The sequence below is a fragment of the Heloderma suspectum genome, chromosome 4, assembly GCF_057233095.1.
Source record: "Heloderma suspectum isolate Gila_16-S chromosome 4, 16-S_ref, whole genome shotgun sequence".
NCBI lineage: Eukaryota > Metazoa > Chordata > Lepidosauria > Squamata > Helodermatidae > Heloderma > Heloderma suspectum.
Window position 1 is genome coordinate 143,757,791 of NC_139461.1, and position 16,069 is coordinate 143,773,859.

The window sequence follows — 16,069 nt, forward strand, 5'->3', positions numbered from 1 at the left end:
TTTTTGGTCATAAATGCCTCCTGTGTTAACCACTTCAGAAGTGAGACATGGAGTTAAAAAGAGAGAGATTATGACTCTGAAGCATGCAACATCTGTTTGAACATGAAATGTGAGGATATTTCAACAGGCTAGATTACTTGTATTTGTTACACAAATTGAAAAGATTAGTGGGAAATCATCACTTAAAATTAGATGGGGATGGAAAAAGAGAATTAAGTTATGATGAATACAGAATCCTGCTACAGAAGCAAAAAAGATGCCAAACATGGTCACAGCATCTAACTGGCACTATATTTGAAGGCAAAATAGTCTTTTCCAGGGTTTAATCCAATTATTTCCCCATATGTTCAAGGCAAGATTCAGAAACAAATCCGGTGTAATCAAAATACTATAAAAGATACTGAATTCAGCAGAACCAAAGGAAACAAATTACATATTATGTACAATAACACAACATGGTATTGCCTGATATGAAAAGGATATGATAGACTAGACACATGTGAAGAAATCAAGCACATTTGTACAGACAGAGCTTGGTTGCTGCTGGTAAAAATGGTATGCTTGGCACAAATGGTATGCTTGGCACATTTATGAATGTATGAGACAAAGCTCTCATCTGTGAATTTTAGTAACCAAAAAGGTACATAGGAGGAAAAATTTCTGAAATGGAGCATCTGAAAAAGCAAGATGAGGAGGGACAAATATATCATGAAGCTGTGTAGGAAAGGCCAGTTTCTTGGGAAAAAAGCAACAGCCTTTGAAGGAACATGGAACATAAAAAGGGTATTAAGGAAGTAACCAAGTAACTGTTGGCCCACAAGCCTGAACTGAAGGGACAAACACTGAGAACATCTCAAATGCTAAGCACCAACACTGTCAGGCATATGTGTTTTGGGGGATATTTCCTCACCATATTTTACAGGGTTTGTGGTGGAAACATGCAGTGGACAAATGAGAACTAGTCTTTTCTGTATCATGCAGAGCAGCAGAAAGTATCTGCTGTAAATGTAAAGAATACCGAGAGGAATATGAGGAAAACACAAAAACAACTGTGCCCAAGAATCCACACTTTTAAGCTGGCCAACCAAAAATTATAGTCACCTGCTGATTTGGCTGTTGTGTGGCCCAGACACTCCAGGTGCCTCAGCTTTCCAGAGGCCAAACAAACCCTAGCCTTCTTCCCAACACTTGAGCTAGAGGGGAGTGGGGTTCACTGCACACTGCTGGGACAATTCTGGCTCCAAGCTTGGGAGCAAGCCTGGGGTTTGTCACATTTGCCAAGACACATGAAAATGTGTAAGCCTAAGTGTATCACAGTCTAATGGAACTGAGATACAAAATATAAATGAAAAAGCAATCATAGAAAATTATAACATTTTGAAATGCTTGAAAAAACTAGAAAGACAAGAACTCTTTATTTATTCAGTCACTGAATTTTAAAACAGTCTCCAGAGAATTGCTTAGACGCTGGAGAGAAATGCAATTAGAATGAATACGTTCTGTAGAAGTTTTTTAAACCAGATTAATACTGTGGGAAAGTAATAGACAGATAATAGTAATAGACATATAAGAATGGAGAAAACATTTACCTCAAGAATGCATAGAAAAATGAGCATTTTCAGTCATAGGAAACTTTCAGAAGAGAACAGATTGAATTTAGACAAGAGGAAGGCAAATTAGCCAACTAAGAATTCATGGTATGCTGAAGCGTTCACAGCTCAACAAAACCTGTAAAATTCTAAGAGAAAAAATAGAGCTGGAATGGACCATGAGTTCACTAAGCCAGTGCAAGGCAGTATCCTCATTATATCAAGTATCATCTCACAAATGTATATTTATATAACTGAAGAAGCCTAAAAACCTGGTATAAAATATCAAAGATTTTAAGAATGTCCCTAAGAGGAAAATTAAACTAATAAACAACTAAATGGAAAGTTTAAAGGTGTGAAAGCAAATGTTAGAATGGCTCAGGACAATCTTGTAGTGAATCAATTTTCATAGAATTACCGGATCCTGTCTTGAGTATGGAGGTCAAACTAGTGATTCCTACCCCACAGCCATATATTTCTAATTTACATGGTTTTAGATTGGCTAGAATTTATGTTGAAAACAACTATGACTTTGACATAGGGCCCATCTACATGGGGCTTTTACTTGGGTTCTACTCCACTCCCAAGTCAATTGTGTCAGATGACGTATGCTGCTCCCCGTAGCTTGCATGGCGTTTCTTGCCCTAAATCTGGGTTTTCTTCAAACTCATTTTGTGTCGATTTTCCCATCACAGCAGCTTCAGTGCTGTTCGGGAGCCTGTGTGACCTCAGCAGGCTTCAGCGTGGGCTGGTGGAAGCAGTGCTGATTGGTGGAAGGGCAAGTTGTGTGGGGAGGCGGCATGGGGAGAGCAGAGGAGTAAACATGTCTACCCGGATGTAACTCATTGCCTTCAATTCCACTTTGCTGGGTACAGGAGCAGCCCTGCTGCTTGGAAACTGCACTGCTGCAAATGTAGGCTGAGTCGCTGGCTCTCACTTTAATTGAACACAGGAGTGGGGAAGGGAGCCAGCCCTGCTATTTTGAAACTGTGCAGCTATGAAGGAGCACAGCTAAGGAACGGTGGACACCTGTTCATTTGTAGCTGTGTAGCTCAGAAAGGGTGAATGCCAGGGAGGATAATTTTCATGAACGTGTACTCGGAAGCACTTCATTGAGCCCATGTGGGAGCGGGGGGAACGTGTTGATTAGGCAGTTAATATACATTAAAGACAACGTGCTACTTGCTCTCCCTCCTTGCTGGCTCTGCGCTCTCTGCTCTCAGCGCCTCTTGAGCTCCTGTTCATTCTGCTCAGTCTCTGGGTGGCGGTGGCTGGCTGCCTGCCTGCCTGCCTCATAAATGTGTGTGTATGTGAGGTATGTCATGAATGTCTACTCATAAGCAAGTACTCCATTGCACTTTGCTGAACATGCGAGGGGGGGGGGGCAAGCCTGCACTCACTGGTTGCCCTGCACCTACGCAATTGATGATGTTCATTTCTACTTGCCCACCCCACCTCATGCAAAAGCAGAAGAATACAGCACTGTGTGTACTGTGGAAAGAGCTAAACTGTTTCTGTGAAAATGCAGATTTTGACCAAATCGCTTCACAAAGTGTTTCCATTTAGATTGGTCCATAGACAAGAAAAATAGCCAAGTTTGTGTGAAAAGTTAGCCAACAGTCTTAAGTTTCATTAGCAGCTTTAATCTTTTGCAGGATATAGCCTCGAAATGCAGGTTGCTTACCTGTAACTGTTGTTCTTCGAGCGGTCATCTGTGCATTCACACATATGGGCTCTGCACCTGTGTAGAGCCTTGATTTGGGAAACTTCTATAGCTGAGGAATATTTTTGGCAGGAACCCCAGCGTCCACTGCACATGTCCTAGCAGGTTCCCACCCTTTCCCTCAGTTCCTTGAGACAGCCTAATGTGGCCCTGGACCCAAGAGAAACAATCTCACCTCATTACCAACATCGAATCCAACATTGACACCAAAGCGGGGACAGTGGGAGGGTTGTGTGAATGCACAGATGACCACTCAAAGAACAACAGTTACAGGTAAGCAACCTGCATTTCTTCTTCATGGTCTCTGCACATCACACATATGGGCGAATAACAAGCTAACTTACTAGAGGGGATTGGTGATTCAATATAAGATAGATGATAGAACTGCATGACCAAAAGTACAGTCTGCCCTCGCTCAGACATCGAGCCTGTAGTGCTGTATGAACGTGGAAGGCTTCGCCGAAGTAGCAGCCTTCCATAAATCAGGCAAAATCACCCCTCTGTCGAACGCAACAGAAGTAGCTGCTCCTCTCGTGGAATGAGCTGTAATGCATGGCGACAGTGTCCGATCAGCTGGCTCATAAGCCAAATGAATGGTCTGGACAACCCATGAAGCCAGTCATTGTGATGATAACGGAAAACCTTTCCACTGCCCTCTGCAGCAAATGAACAGCCTACTGGACTTGTGGAAAGAGTCTGGATGTGCCATGTAGAAAGCCAGTGCCCTCCAAACATCCAGGGAATGCAAAGATACTTCCAATGGAGATGCTGGATTTGGGAAAAAGGCTGGCAAACCTATGTCCTGGTTAAGGTGAAACTCAGACACTAGCTTAGGAAGGAAAGTAACGTCCGGATGGAGAACAATTTTGTTCCTGTGAAAGATCAGGTATGGAGAATCTATTCTCAACGCAGAGAGCTCACTTCATCTAGCTGACATAATGGCTACAAGAAACACCACCTTCCAAGACAATAGATGTAAATCGACCGTGGCCAGCGGTTCAAAGGGTTTGGTTGTGAGGGCATGGAGAACCACCAATAGACTCCACTGCAATACCAGTGATCGAACTGGAGGAGCAATGTTCTTTAGTCCTCTGAGGTCTTAGTAAAGGATGAGAAAAAACTGTACAACCATCCATGGACGAATGGAAGCAGAGATAGCTGCTAAATAAACTCAGAAGAGTATTTCAAAACCTTGAGAAATAAGGAATGTAGAAAACATAGAATATAACTGGAAGAGCAACAGAGAGGATCCACATTGTCAGTAGCAAGAAACACAGAAAAGGCTTTCCATTTATTAGCATTAGAGCGCCTTGTTGATGGTTTCCTTGCCGCTTCTAGAACCGACCACATGGCAGGTGGTAATCACTGAATCTTCCAAGCTGTTAACTTGAGAGTTCCCAAATCTGGGTGCCTCACCTGCCCTTGCTTCTGTGACAACAGAGTTGGAGTCAAGGGGAGGCACCAATACCTGCCCTTGGAAAGGGCTAGCAGAGGAGCAAACCAGCTTTGTCATGGCCACCACGGCACAATTAGGATTGCCTTTGTCTTATCCACAATTAACTTCTCAATGACTTTTGGCATCAGTGGAAAGGGAAAAAACAGGTAAAATTGCCTCTTCGTCCAAGAAAGGAGAAAAGCATCTCCTAGAGATAGATTTTCTATCCCTGCTCTTGTGCAGAATTTGTCACATACCGCATTGTTTGGAGTCACAAACAGGTCCACCATAGGGGTCCCCCACATCTGAAAAAGATGGTGAAGAATATCAGGTGCAAGCTGCCATTCGTGGGATTGCTGAAAAATCCTGCTTAGGGAATCTGCTAGTATGTTGTCTTTCCCTGCAATGTATACTGCTGACAAAGAAATTCCCCTGTGAATGGCCCAATGGTAGATCTTTAGGGTCAGAGATACTAAATCTGCTTGTTTATGTACCAAACAACTGCTGTGTTGTCCAACGCGATTTGTACATCATGGCCGGACAAGATGCATTCAAAGGCCTTCAATGCCCTCCACACGGCTAATAGCTGTAGGTGATTTATGTGTCACCTTTTCTCTGATGCGGTCCAGAGACCTTGAGTCTGAAGAGAGAAGCAATGTGCTCCCCATCCAAGGAGTGAAATATCTGTTGTAAGCACACAGTATGGAGGAGCTGGATGAAAGGGTAGCCCTTGGCAAAGATTCTCGACCGCTGTCCACCACAAAAGAGATTGGAGGATGCCATTTGGTACCTGTAGCCGAACCTGATGAGCATTGTCTGTTATGGAGAAGGTCTGCAAGAACCAATTTTAAAGCCAAAGTTGGTCCGATTGCACCACCAAAACTGTGGCTGCCGTCAATCCAAGAAGACATTGGATATAGAAAGCTGTCACTTCCTTCCGACGGAATATTTCTGTGGCCAGACAGGTATTGGCTGCTATCCTGTTTGGTGGGAGAAAAACCCATCCAACCGTGGAGTCCAGGACAGCTCCAACAAACAGGATTTTTGAGAAGGGAAAGTTGTGACTTCTCTTTGTTGATGCGCAAACCTAAAACTTGCAAAAGATTGCATATAAGAGTGATATGCTGACACAGAGCCGCTCTGGACTGTCACACTAGTAGCCAATCATCCAGATATGGATATATCTCTATTAAGTGGGTTTGAAGGAAGGCGCAGACTATGGCCATGCATTTTGTAAATACCCTTGAAGCCATGGCCAATCCGAATGGGAGTACTTGGAACTGAAAAGTCTGCGGGCCAGTTGCAAAACGACGGTACTTGTGATGCAAGGGGTGGATTGCTATGTGAAAGTACGCATCGTTGAGATCGATCGATGTGAACCACACACCCTCGTGCAGAAGTGGTAGGTTATTCGCGAGTGTGGTCATGTGAAACTTCCTGGTGGAGACGAAGAAATTTAGATTTCTGAGGTCCAGGATCAGTCGAAGCCCTCCATCCCCTTTCAGTACCATAAAATAACGGGAATAGAACCCATCTGGATGTAGATTCTGTGGTACGTGCTGAATGGCTCCTTTCTGAAGGAGAGAATCTGCTTCCAATAGCAGTATGTCTGTAGGAGTGGAATGTTTTATGGTACTGAGAGGCAGAAGGGCTTTGAATTCAATCTTGTACCCCTCACAAATGATATTTAGCACCCAAGTGTCTGATGTTATTACCATCCAATTTGTGAAAAAGTAAGCCAGACGGTCTCCGAACAACAGATCCAGTAGTATAGGAACATTTGTGAGCTGGAAGTCAAAGATGACACTTTGAGAATGATTCATTCTGCCCTCAATTTTGGCAATAGCAGCTGGGCACATAGGGATGTTTGTGCTGGGTGAATGGTTGTTGGCGCATTGCATGTTCATTACCCTGATGAAGAGTGTAAGAAGACTGTTGTCAGGACCAACGACGCAGTTTGTAAGGCTGTTGGGTTTGTCCCAATCCCATTTTTCTTGCCATGGTCTTGGCCTTTTTGGACATTATCCATAGCTTCATCAGTGCCAGCATCAGACAAGCCTGCCCCATCAAAAGGCAGGTCTTTGATCCATAATCTGGCCTCCGGGGTTAAACCAGCTGAGCGAAGCCATGCATGTCTACAGAGCGCTACTGCTCTGACCATCGCTTTCGCATTGTGGTCGGTTTGGTGTTGAGCAGTATTGATTTGCCGTTTCGTTAATTTCAATGCCTCCATCTGAAAAACCCTGGCCAGTTCTTGTTGATCATCTGGTAAATCGTCACACAACGATCCAACTTTTTCCCACAGAAAAAGTTGATACTTGTTCATCATTGCCTGATAGTTAGAAATGCGAAGTCCTAATGCAGTGGATGAATAAATCCTTCGACCAAGTAGATCTAATTGATAGCCCTCTTTGTCAACTGGTGAAACATGTATTTTCTGATATTTTCCCTGCGAGGATTCTACAGTAATGGAATTTGATTTCACGTGCATGAACAAAAAACTCGCTTCCTTCTCCTGTGCCTTTTACATCGATTCCAAACATCTGGAAGTTGGAGACATTGAAGATGGGGCCTTCCACGAGAGGTGTACAACAAGGTAGGTAGGAATGGTACTGTTACCGGAGTGGTAGACTCTGTATAGACAGCATCAAATATGGGATCTTGTATCTTTTCTATAGGTTGCTGAGTCTCAATTCCAAGCGATTGTGCCATATGGAGCACCTGATCAGTTAAATGTCCCATATCCTCTGAAGGCGATGCCCTATCATGGGCACAAACATTTTTGTCTGGGGAAGAGATGGAAGGAGGCAGTGACGAATAAGAGATAGAATCCGATTGATAGTCTTCGAGTTCAGACTGTTGTGTTGAGGCTGCAGAGGCCTCTTCCATGCATGGAACTGGTACTGGTGATGTAGCCAAAAGAGGTATGTCATGAAGTGATTCTTGTTGTCTGGTCATCAACGATGAAGAACGTGGAGGAACTGGTGGAGCAGAGAGGCTAGTTCCGCTGGAGGCCAGGAAAGCGATGCTGAAGGGGCCGCTCGGTATCGAGGGACCAGTGCTCCCAGGTAACGTATATGATCGCGATATCTGTCTCGATCATACTGTTCCCAATCCTCCCCATGATCTGATCTCCTAGATGGGTCATGGTAATCAGAATATTGATCCCACTCTCGCATGGGTGACCTCGATCTAGCACGATAATCTCCATATCTATAGGGGTGCATTCTACGGTCAAATGAGAATGACCTTAGCAATTCCGGAGATCTTTCTCTCGAGCATGGGGCATCATGACAAGTTGATGGAGGAAAGTGTTGCATCCGTGGTGGTGTAGACAAATGCGACCGAGCTGGTGAAGGGTCACGTATTTCACCCTCCAATATCAATACCGACTGGCCTATATATACAGTTTGTATCAAAGCCATTGGTACCGACGCGGAGACAGTCAGTATTGGAGAGTCTAGCAGTGGAGGAGGAATAGGCAGTTTCTCCTTCTCCTTCTTTTTGTTTTTCTTTCTTCTTTGCTCATTGACCAATAGTTCTGGCATCTTTGCTTTCTTCGTGAGCTTCTTAGCCACTGAAAGCAACAAAGAGCGACCAGGCGTCAGTGGAACTGCACGCTCCACTGCTGGAGCTAACTGCTTAGGCATCATAGGCTGTGGTGAGGCCATACTTGAGGAATTTTCAGAGGCCTCTGACATGCAAGACCTCTATTCCTTGGGCGTGTCTACCAACTCCACCGCCTTTTTCCGAAGTGCTGCCTTCAGGCTATCGGCCCTATTTTTTTGTGCTTGTTTCGAAAAAGACTGGCACTGTGGGCAGGACTCCACCACATCGGCTTCTCCCAAGCAGAATAGACACAAGGACTGTCCGTCTGTGGGGGAGAGTTTACTCCCACAACGGGAGGGAACAGGCGGGAACTGAGGGAACGGGCGGGAACATGCTAGGACATGCGCAGTGGATGGTAGGGGAGGGTTCCCACCAAAAATATTCCTCAGCTATAGAAGTTTCCCAAATGGAGGCTCCGCACAGGCGCAGAGCCTATATGTATGATGCACAGAGACCATGAAGAAGAATTTAAGGTGTGCACAGACTCCAAGATTTGATTTGGACCCCAATTCAGCACTTTGGAGAATGGCCCATTTTGGCTTGGACTGATTTAGAGCCCATCCACTCTGACTCAGTACCAAACCTGAGTAAAGATTTGGAAATCTGAGACTTCCTGCCTCTCACTGACTTTCATGGGAAATATTAAAACTGCTATTAGTCAGAATTGTTATATTTTCAGGCAGAGTAGCCCCTTAGGATGGGATTACGCCTGCCAAATTTCAGAAAAATAAGTGCATGGGTCTTTGTGCTACACTGCTTTACATTCTGATTTTATTATAAACAGAACTGCCAGTATTTTTTTTTTATTTCTTGGCAGAATTGGATGAAAATTGCAGGGATAGTTGCCCCCTTCTGAGGGGAATCAACCATGCCGGGAGACAGTGGAGGACAGGAAGGCCTGGCGTGCTATGGTCCATGGGGTCACAAAGAGTCGGACATGACTTAACGACTGAACAACAACAAGTTGCAGAGAGATTTGTGCAAGAGCAACCTTGACATTTTGAAGGTATACCAAAGAGGACATGCTTATCCCTTGTTCCTTGTGGACCAATGTTCTGTAAATGACAGACAACCTAGAGGTGGTCCTATATAAGACACCTGTACATTTTCAGAAGGATAGGTGCAACAGTTCATGTGGAAGGAGAGTCCAAAATGTTGGGTGGGGGAAGTTTCTGCCTACTAGTTTTTGGGTCAATTTGTGTGAAAATGGCATATATTGTAGAGGTGTCCCTGGGCAAGAAATTTGCAAGGTTTTAGAAGGACAGGTGCAAGGGTTAGGGAGTTATGGTGATTCCAAACCAGTTTAAGGCTCTTTCATAGTGAAGTGTGGTGGCATTGGAAGAATGGCCATCTCATGATCCCATCCCTACTCTGTTAGATTGAACTGCCTGCCAAAGACATACAAAATGGAGGGAATTTCAAGAGAAAAACTAATAAATAATAGAATATAATATTGTACATTATAATGGATAAATGGTGATGTAATGCAAAATGTACCAAATGAAACCAGGAATAAAAGGAGAACGGAGACAAAATGATGGATAAAATCCAACAAAACCTTTTGCCATATTCCGTAGGAGGGAAAGAAGAACAAAGGTGTGGTAAAGTGCCTGGTGAGAAAGCAAAGCAAGAAACACGGACAAAAATAGGGGGATAATCTCTCTCACACACACAACTATGGGACAACTGGAACTGGATTCAAGTTATTTGAGTTCTTTTTCCTAACTTGGGAGGGGAACATGGATTTGCTACTTAGTTCTACACAAAACCACACAGAGACAACAACACAGAATGACTGAGAAATGAAAGGGTATGTCAAAGAAAGATTTTGCAGGAAAAAGTCTGAAGGAAGGATTGAGTTAAAGCAGAAAGAATGAAATCATGAACAAATTAAATTTGAAGCCAAGTGACCCCACACTACCCTAACACACAATAACTTATCACTTTACGTCCTACTCCCAAGCTGCAATACTGTACAACTCAGAGAAAACAGAAGACTGGGAATTTCACTGAAATGCTCAGTAGAACTCAATCCCTTCCCCAAAGCACAGTCATTGGAGCTCCTGGTGAAATATGCCTTAGGATTAGCAGGTGCGGCTAATAGTAATTCAACTGCACTCCCTCCTCCCGCCCCCTAATCAGCATTTTAGAGAAATAAAACTATTTCAGGAGACACAAGTCTCTGAGTCATCTTCATCTCTGAAGTGTGAGTCGGTAATGAACTTGTTTTGCTCTGGCTTCAGTTCTGGTGGTTTCAAGGGGAAGCCTGCTTCACCGGAGTTAACACCAGAGCTGGACCAAAATGCACCAATTCTGCTTTGGGCTTCACCTGAATCCAATGCACATCCCTACTGAGAATCTATAAAGAGTAAACCATAAGGAGAAAGTCTAAAGAAATAAAGAACTGTAAAGTAGTAAACATCAAGGGAAAGAAATGAGGACAACATGAAAACGTAGGCATTTTGGATTACTACGGGGATGACTGTCATCTGAGTTAGGCTCCCAACACAAAACCTTATTGGCTTAGTCTTTTTTGTGAAAGTTAAAGCCACTCCAGAGTAGTTCTGAGCATAATAAATGTATTCTATTACCCAAAGGTTCAGAGCTATGCCTGGATATGTAACATCCAACAACATGGGGCTAATTTCAGTAAGTTGACTCTCTCACTCCAAAAGTAAAAAGTTAGGTTGAGGGATATTATAATATATGGCTATACTTATTCTGCACCATTTCAGTCTGAACTATAATATAATCCAACAGCACTGCCAATAGCAATTATTGCCTGTGAAATCAACTGGAAAGCAGGTAGTCCATCTCTTTCACCAATTCCCTATAATTCTGTTTCCCAAACAGCACTGGCCTCCCCCTACTGCAAATTAGTGATGACTTAAATTTAGAAGAGAGAACATTTTGAAAATAAAACATCAAGACAAATAACTGAATCTATAAAATATTAATTTTAAAAGGCCTTACCTTTGATAGTTTACGCTGAATACTTCCTTTTGGAGACAGTATTGTACCAACATCTGACACTTGAGAAAGGATGCTTCCAATTTTGCTAGGTCTCTACAGAAATACCAATAAAACAATATGAATTTTTCTGATAAACACCATCTCTACATCTCTATTATGTCTTGGAACCATCTGAACGAGTAATGTACTTTGGTCATATAGATATAAATACTCACTGATATGGGGCATTCTTTACGGCAGGGGTGAGCAACCTATGGCCCTCCAGATATGCCTACAACTCCCATCAACCCTAGTTAGAACAGCCAATGGTGAAGATGACAGCTGTAGGTTAAAACATCTGGAGGGTCACATGTTACACACCCCTGCTGTCGGAAGCTAGAACAAAAGTAAGTTTCTCAGATTTGGGCAAAAAACAAATCAAACAAACTTGGGTTCAGCACAGCTCATGCTAATGCAAGCTTCAGCTGAAGATATGTGTTTAACTCAATCTCATGCTAACATGTAAGGCATCATATATAGTCCAAAATGTAAGCTTTTTCCAAATCATTGCCTTTGCTTGTAACAGGATAGGGTATCACTGACTATGTTGTAGGCAAGACAGATGTTTCATATTAACAACCCAAATATAAATATTTTGATGAAGGAAGTTTACACATTCATTGAGAGGTGAGATATACAGTGTTCTCCACACATTGGACCTCTTGTTTTCTGAAACCTTTACTTCTGATTCACATGTCATGACCATTTTTGTTTATTTCCATTGTCATTCTCATCTTCCTCTTTCTCTGTATTGAGTGCTTCTTTTTCTGGGTCTAGGTGGAATATTACTAACAGCTTTTGTGCTTCTTGATAAGTGTTTATGGCTTGTATTGTATTGCTTTAGGTAATGATCTTCTTGAAGGGGAAGCCCCTGTGTGATTCCCACGTCTTGAAATTATTTTGTGAAGCACTGTTTTCTCTCTCTCAAGCTTCTTAGTGTATGTCTTGAAAGAATTGTAAACTTTCCCCTTAAAACTCTATTATTTCTAGCTGTTTTGCTGCATGTCATTTTTTTTCTTTTAACATGCAGTTGTTTAAGTGAATAGTGAAGTCTCTGGATTTTCCTCCATTTTTTTGGTTTAGCTGCTAGATCCCTGTGGGTGCATTGTTTGTCAGTTGCAGCCACTGTGATATTCGGAAATATGGCAGATACCATATTATCTAGGTATTTTATTGGATCTCATTCTTCTTTAGAATCTTTGATCCCTCAGTCCCTTCAATTGTGGTGGTGACTTTGGTTTCCAAATCATCCACATATTCCTGCAGAACTGTGCTAGACTTCTTTAGTTTTAATATGGTGAATTCGTGTTTCATCTCCATCCCAAAACGTTGTCCACAGTTTTAGCTATGTTACTTACTTCTGCAGAGATCAGAAATGTTATTTTCCAGAGGTTTGATCAGTTCTTGCCATTCTTTAGTCAGCTCTTGTTTTATTTTTATCTGTTAGTTCAGTCGCTAGTTCCCAGTTATCTTTCATGGTTTTGCATCCCATACTTGTGCCTTTTTCCTTGTCTGACTGAGCTGTTAAAACTGCTGTTTCTTAAGCCAAAATACGATTTCAGGCTGTGCTCTTGATGTTTGGAAGGTCTCTCTGATATGGTTTGCTGTTCCTTTCTCATTTTGTCAGTTTCAGTTCAGATTTACATGCCATTTTTGTCAATTTCACTGTCTCAGGGTTAGGTGTTGCAGACTAGTCTGCCATTCTTTGGCAGCAATGTTGCCTCTAATACAATAATCTTAACATTGTTTAGTAAATTAACACCTGTAGTAGGGCAGGAAACTATTGTCTCTATTCAGTCCCAAATGAACAGAACTTAACTTTTTGATAAGTTACAATTTAGCAGCTTCATACTAGAATTTCCCTTTGGAGTTCCTCTGTTCCTTGGATGGCCACCTTAAGATCTGTAACAGAGTGGCCTGGTGTGTTGAAATTTTCACATATTGGTTTCTGAATATTGCCATTTCTATTGTCAGAATTGTGTGCATTTATGCTTGTGCATAAAGACTGGCCTGTTTTAACAAACTACAGTGAAATTTAGGTCCCACTTATATCAGTGGGAGAGCTAAACATGTACCCCATGCATAGACAACATGGTGCCTACAGGCACCAGGTGCACTCCCCTGCACAGCTTTCTTGCCACTTGTTGAAGCTGCCTACCCCTCCCACTTCTTTTTTAAAGTTAACACATTTTCTTGCTGGCAGCTGGGATTGCTTCAGGAAGAAATGTGAAGAGAGAGAGAGAGAAAGAGAAAGAGATTGGTGGGGAGGGGGAATGAATTGACCGGTGGAGGTGGAGAGAGAGGAAAAGAGTTTGTGTTCTGTGAAATAGGTTTCTGCTGGCACTGATAATCTATGGGTTTAAAGGAGTTATTTAGTGTGTTGGGGCTCAAACCACACTTCTGCCTTGTACTCATATCTTTTGGGCAGGTTACTTCTCCACTGGGACGAGCCACGCCTCCCATAGCAGCCATTTCATGTTGGTGCCCAGGACAGTTTCTCAAATTGCCAAATGTGCCCACAGGCCAAAAGATGGCCCACCCATGATGTACCCAATTCTCTCTTTCTGAAATTTAGCTTTGACCTCACCCACTTTTTGTGGGGAGCTTCCCACCTCTGGCATGCAGCCCCTGGAAGGTTCCCTGAAAAGGAACACAGCCTTTCAGCTAAAAAAAAGATTCCTAACTTTTGGTTTACATGGTGGCCCATAATTTTTAAAAGTTATCAACTGTTCATCAGGTAGGATATTTTATTTCCAGTTTAGGGAATTCTTTTCCATATTTACCTTGGTATCTGTATCAGTAGCTTCTTGGCTTTGGCTTATTAGGCTACTGGTTTCTCCAACCGAACGGGCTGGGGAGAGAATAAAGTAAAAATAAAGTCACCAACAATAGAGTCAATAATGAAAATTAAAGCAACATTTAGCAGTTCACATTATAATTCAATGAGTTTTCTATACTGAGCTTTATTGTTGCTCTATTCATCGTCGGTAATATCAAAGTCCTTGCTACTCTCCATGTCCCAGCTTATGCTCTTTGCTCCTCTGGTGACCTTCATAAACACAAAATTGCATCCTTAATTTTCCTACTGCACCATTCCTCTCTTGAGACTCTCTAGCATTGGGATTCTTCTTTTCCTGACATCCATTTGGCTATTCTCTGCTCTAAATTCTCTTCTCCCAAAGAGACTTTTCCAAGCAAAGCAAAGCAAAGCGGGCTATCGTTATATGCATTTGGCCTCATGGGAGGGCCGTAATATGTAGAATGATGTTGAGATAATGAAATGGAAGAGGCCCAGTCATTAGGGAATCTTTGCTATCTCACATCTCCTGAGTGACAGCCTTGACTGATGTTGCAACAAGTAGTTTATTGATAGGTATCTCAAATGGATAGCTTTGGGGGTCAAGGCATCAACCCAGTAGCTAAGACATACATGTACATCCTAGAGAAACTGAGGGGACTTAAGTTTCTGTAACTGTCTACTGAACTGGGATACTTTTCTGATTAATCTAACTGCATAATGTTTTACATGCAAATAAGGGGGGAGGTTCAGATCATCATAACAGCCTCCTGTGGCGCAGAGTGGTAGGTGGCAGTATTGCAACCAAAACTCTCCCCACGACCTGAGTTCGATAGTTCATTTTACCTTCCGAGGACGGTAAAATGAGGACCCAGCTTGCTGGGGGAAAGGTTGTCATGACTAGGGAAGGCAATGGCAAACCACCCTGCTACAGTCTGCCATGAAAACGCCAGCGCAAGCGGCATCCCTCTAGGGGTCAGTAATGACCCGGTGCTTGCACAGGAGGAACCTTTCCTTTCCTTTCCTTTCAGATCATCATATAAACATGTTTCTAATTCATCATCAGTTTAAATATAGCTTTATTACTATGGTTTAGAGATGCTGGGCATGAATACTGGAAGAACATAACCTATATTTGATATTTGTGGAAAGGTGATATAAGAATATTATGACACAGGCCCTTAACCAACATAATCTGAAGAGATTTCTGTGACAGATGAATTAATACCTGGGTGTGTGCGCGTGTGTACATGTGTGATGGGGGGGGGGGGAATCAGCGGGCTGAAAAAGTTAATTCAATGTGAAAGCTATGACAACCCTCAGAATAATACCTACTCTGTTAGAATGGCTCTAACTACTGATTTCTGATTCCACATAGAGCAACAACCAAATTACTATAATTATTGAGAAATATACCACCGACATCAACACGACTCTAAAAATATTTTTTATTATTACATTTTCAAAGAAAACCCCCCACCAATAACCTATTATATAAGTTAAAGCACACTAATCAACTTGAAACCCTGTTTTATTAAAGCTCCATGAAAGCACCATTATGCATAAAAGCAGATTTATGAAAAAGATTTGTCAAATTATTAAATGTAATGGTCACATTCTCTAACAGTGTAAAGTCAGGGTTGTTCCTGGGTTGTTTACAAAAGTGAAAACGGTCTGTTCCTGGGTTGTTTGGCATAACATGCAAACTTGGCACTCTGGGTTATTAAGGGGGAAACATCCCAGAGTTTTAACCCATGGTTTGTTGTTGGGTTCAAACTCTGGGTTGTTCCTTCCTTAGGGCTTATCACAGCAAACAACCCAGGAACAAGGCATTTCTGGGTTGTTTACAAAAGCAGAAATGAAGTGGAAGAGGTGAGCTAGCAGGATGCAGTGTGCTTGCTCCT

At 42.5% G+C, this 16,069-nt stretch overlaps 1 protein-coding gene across 1 annotated transcript in view; it reads right to left on the reverse strand.

Annotated features, from left to right (window-relative positions):
* Window positions 1-16,069, reverse strand: part of CFAP61 (cilia and flagella associated protein 61) — a 212,286-nt gene that overhangs the window by 158,373 nt on the left and 37,844 nt on the right. The window contains exons 9-10 of the mRNA XM_084850737.1: window positions 14,152-14,219; window positions 11,330-11,422 (exon numbers count right to left, since the gene is read on the reverse strand). Of these exons, the coding sequence (XP_084706863.1) occupies window positions 11,330-11,422; window positions 14,152-14,219 (161 nt within the window). The remainder of the gene's footprint in view (window positions 1-11,329; window positions 11,423-14,151; window positions 14,220-16,069) is intronic.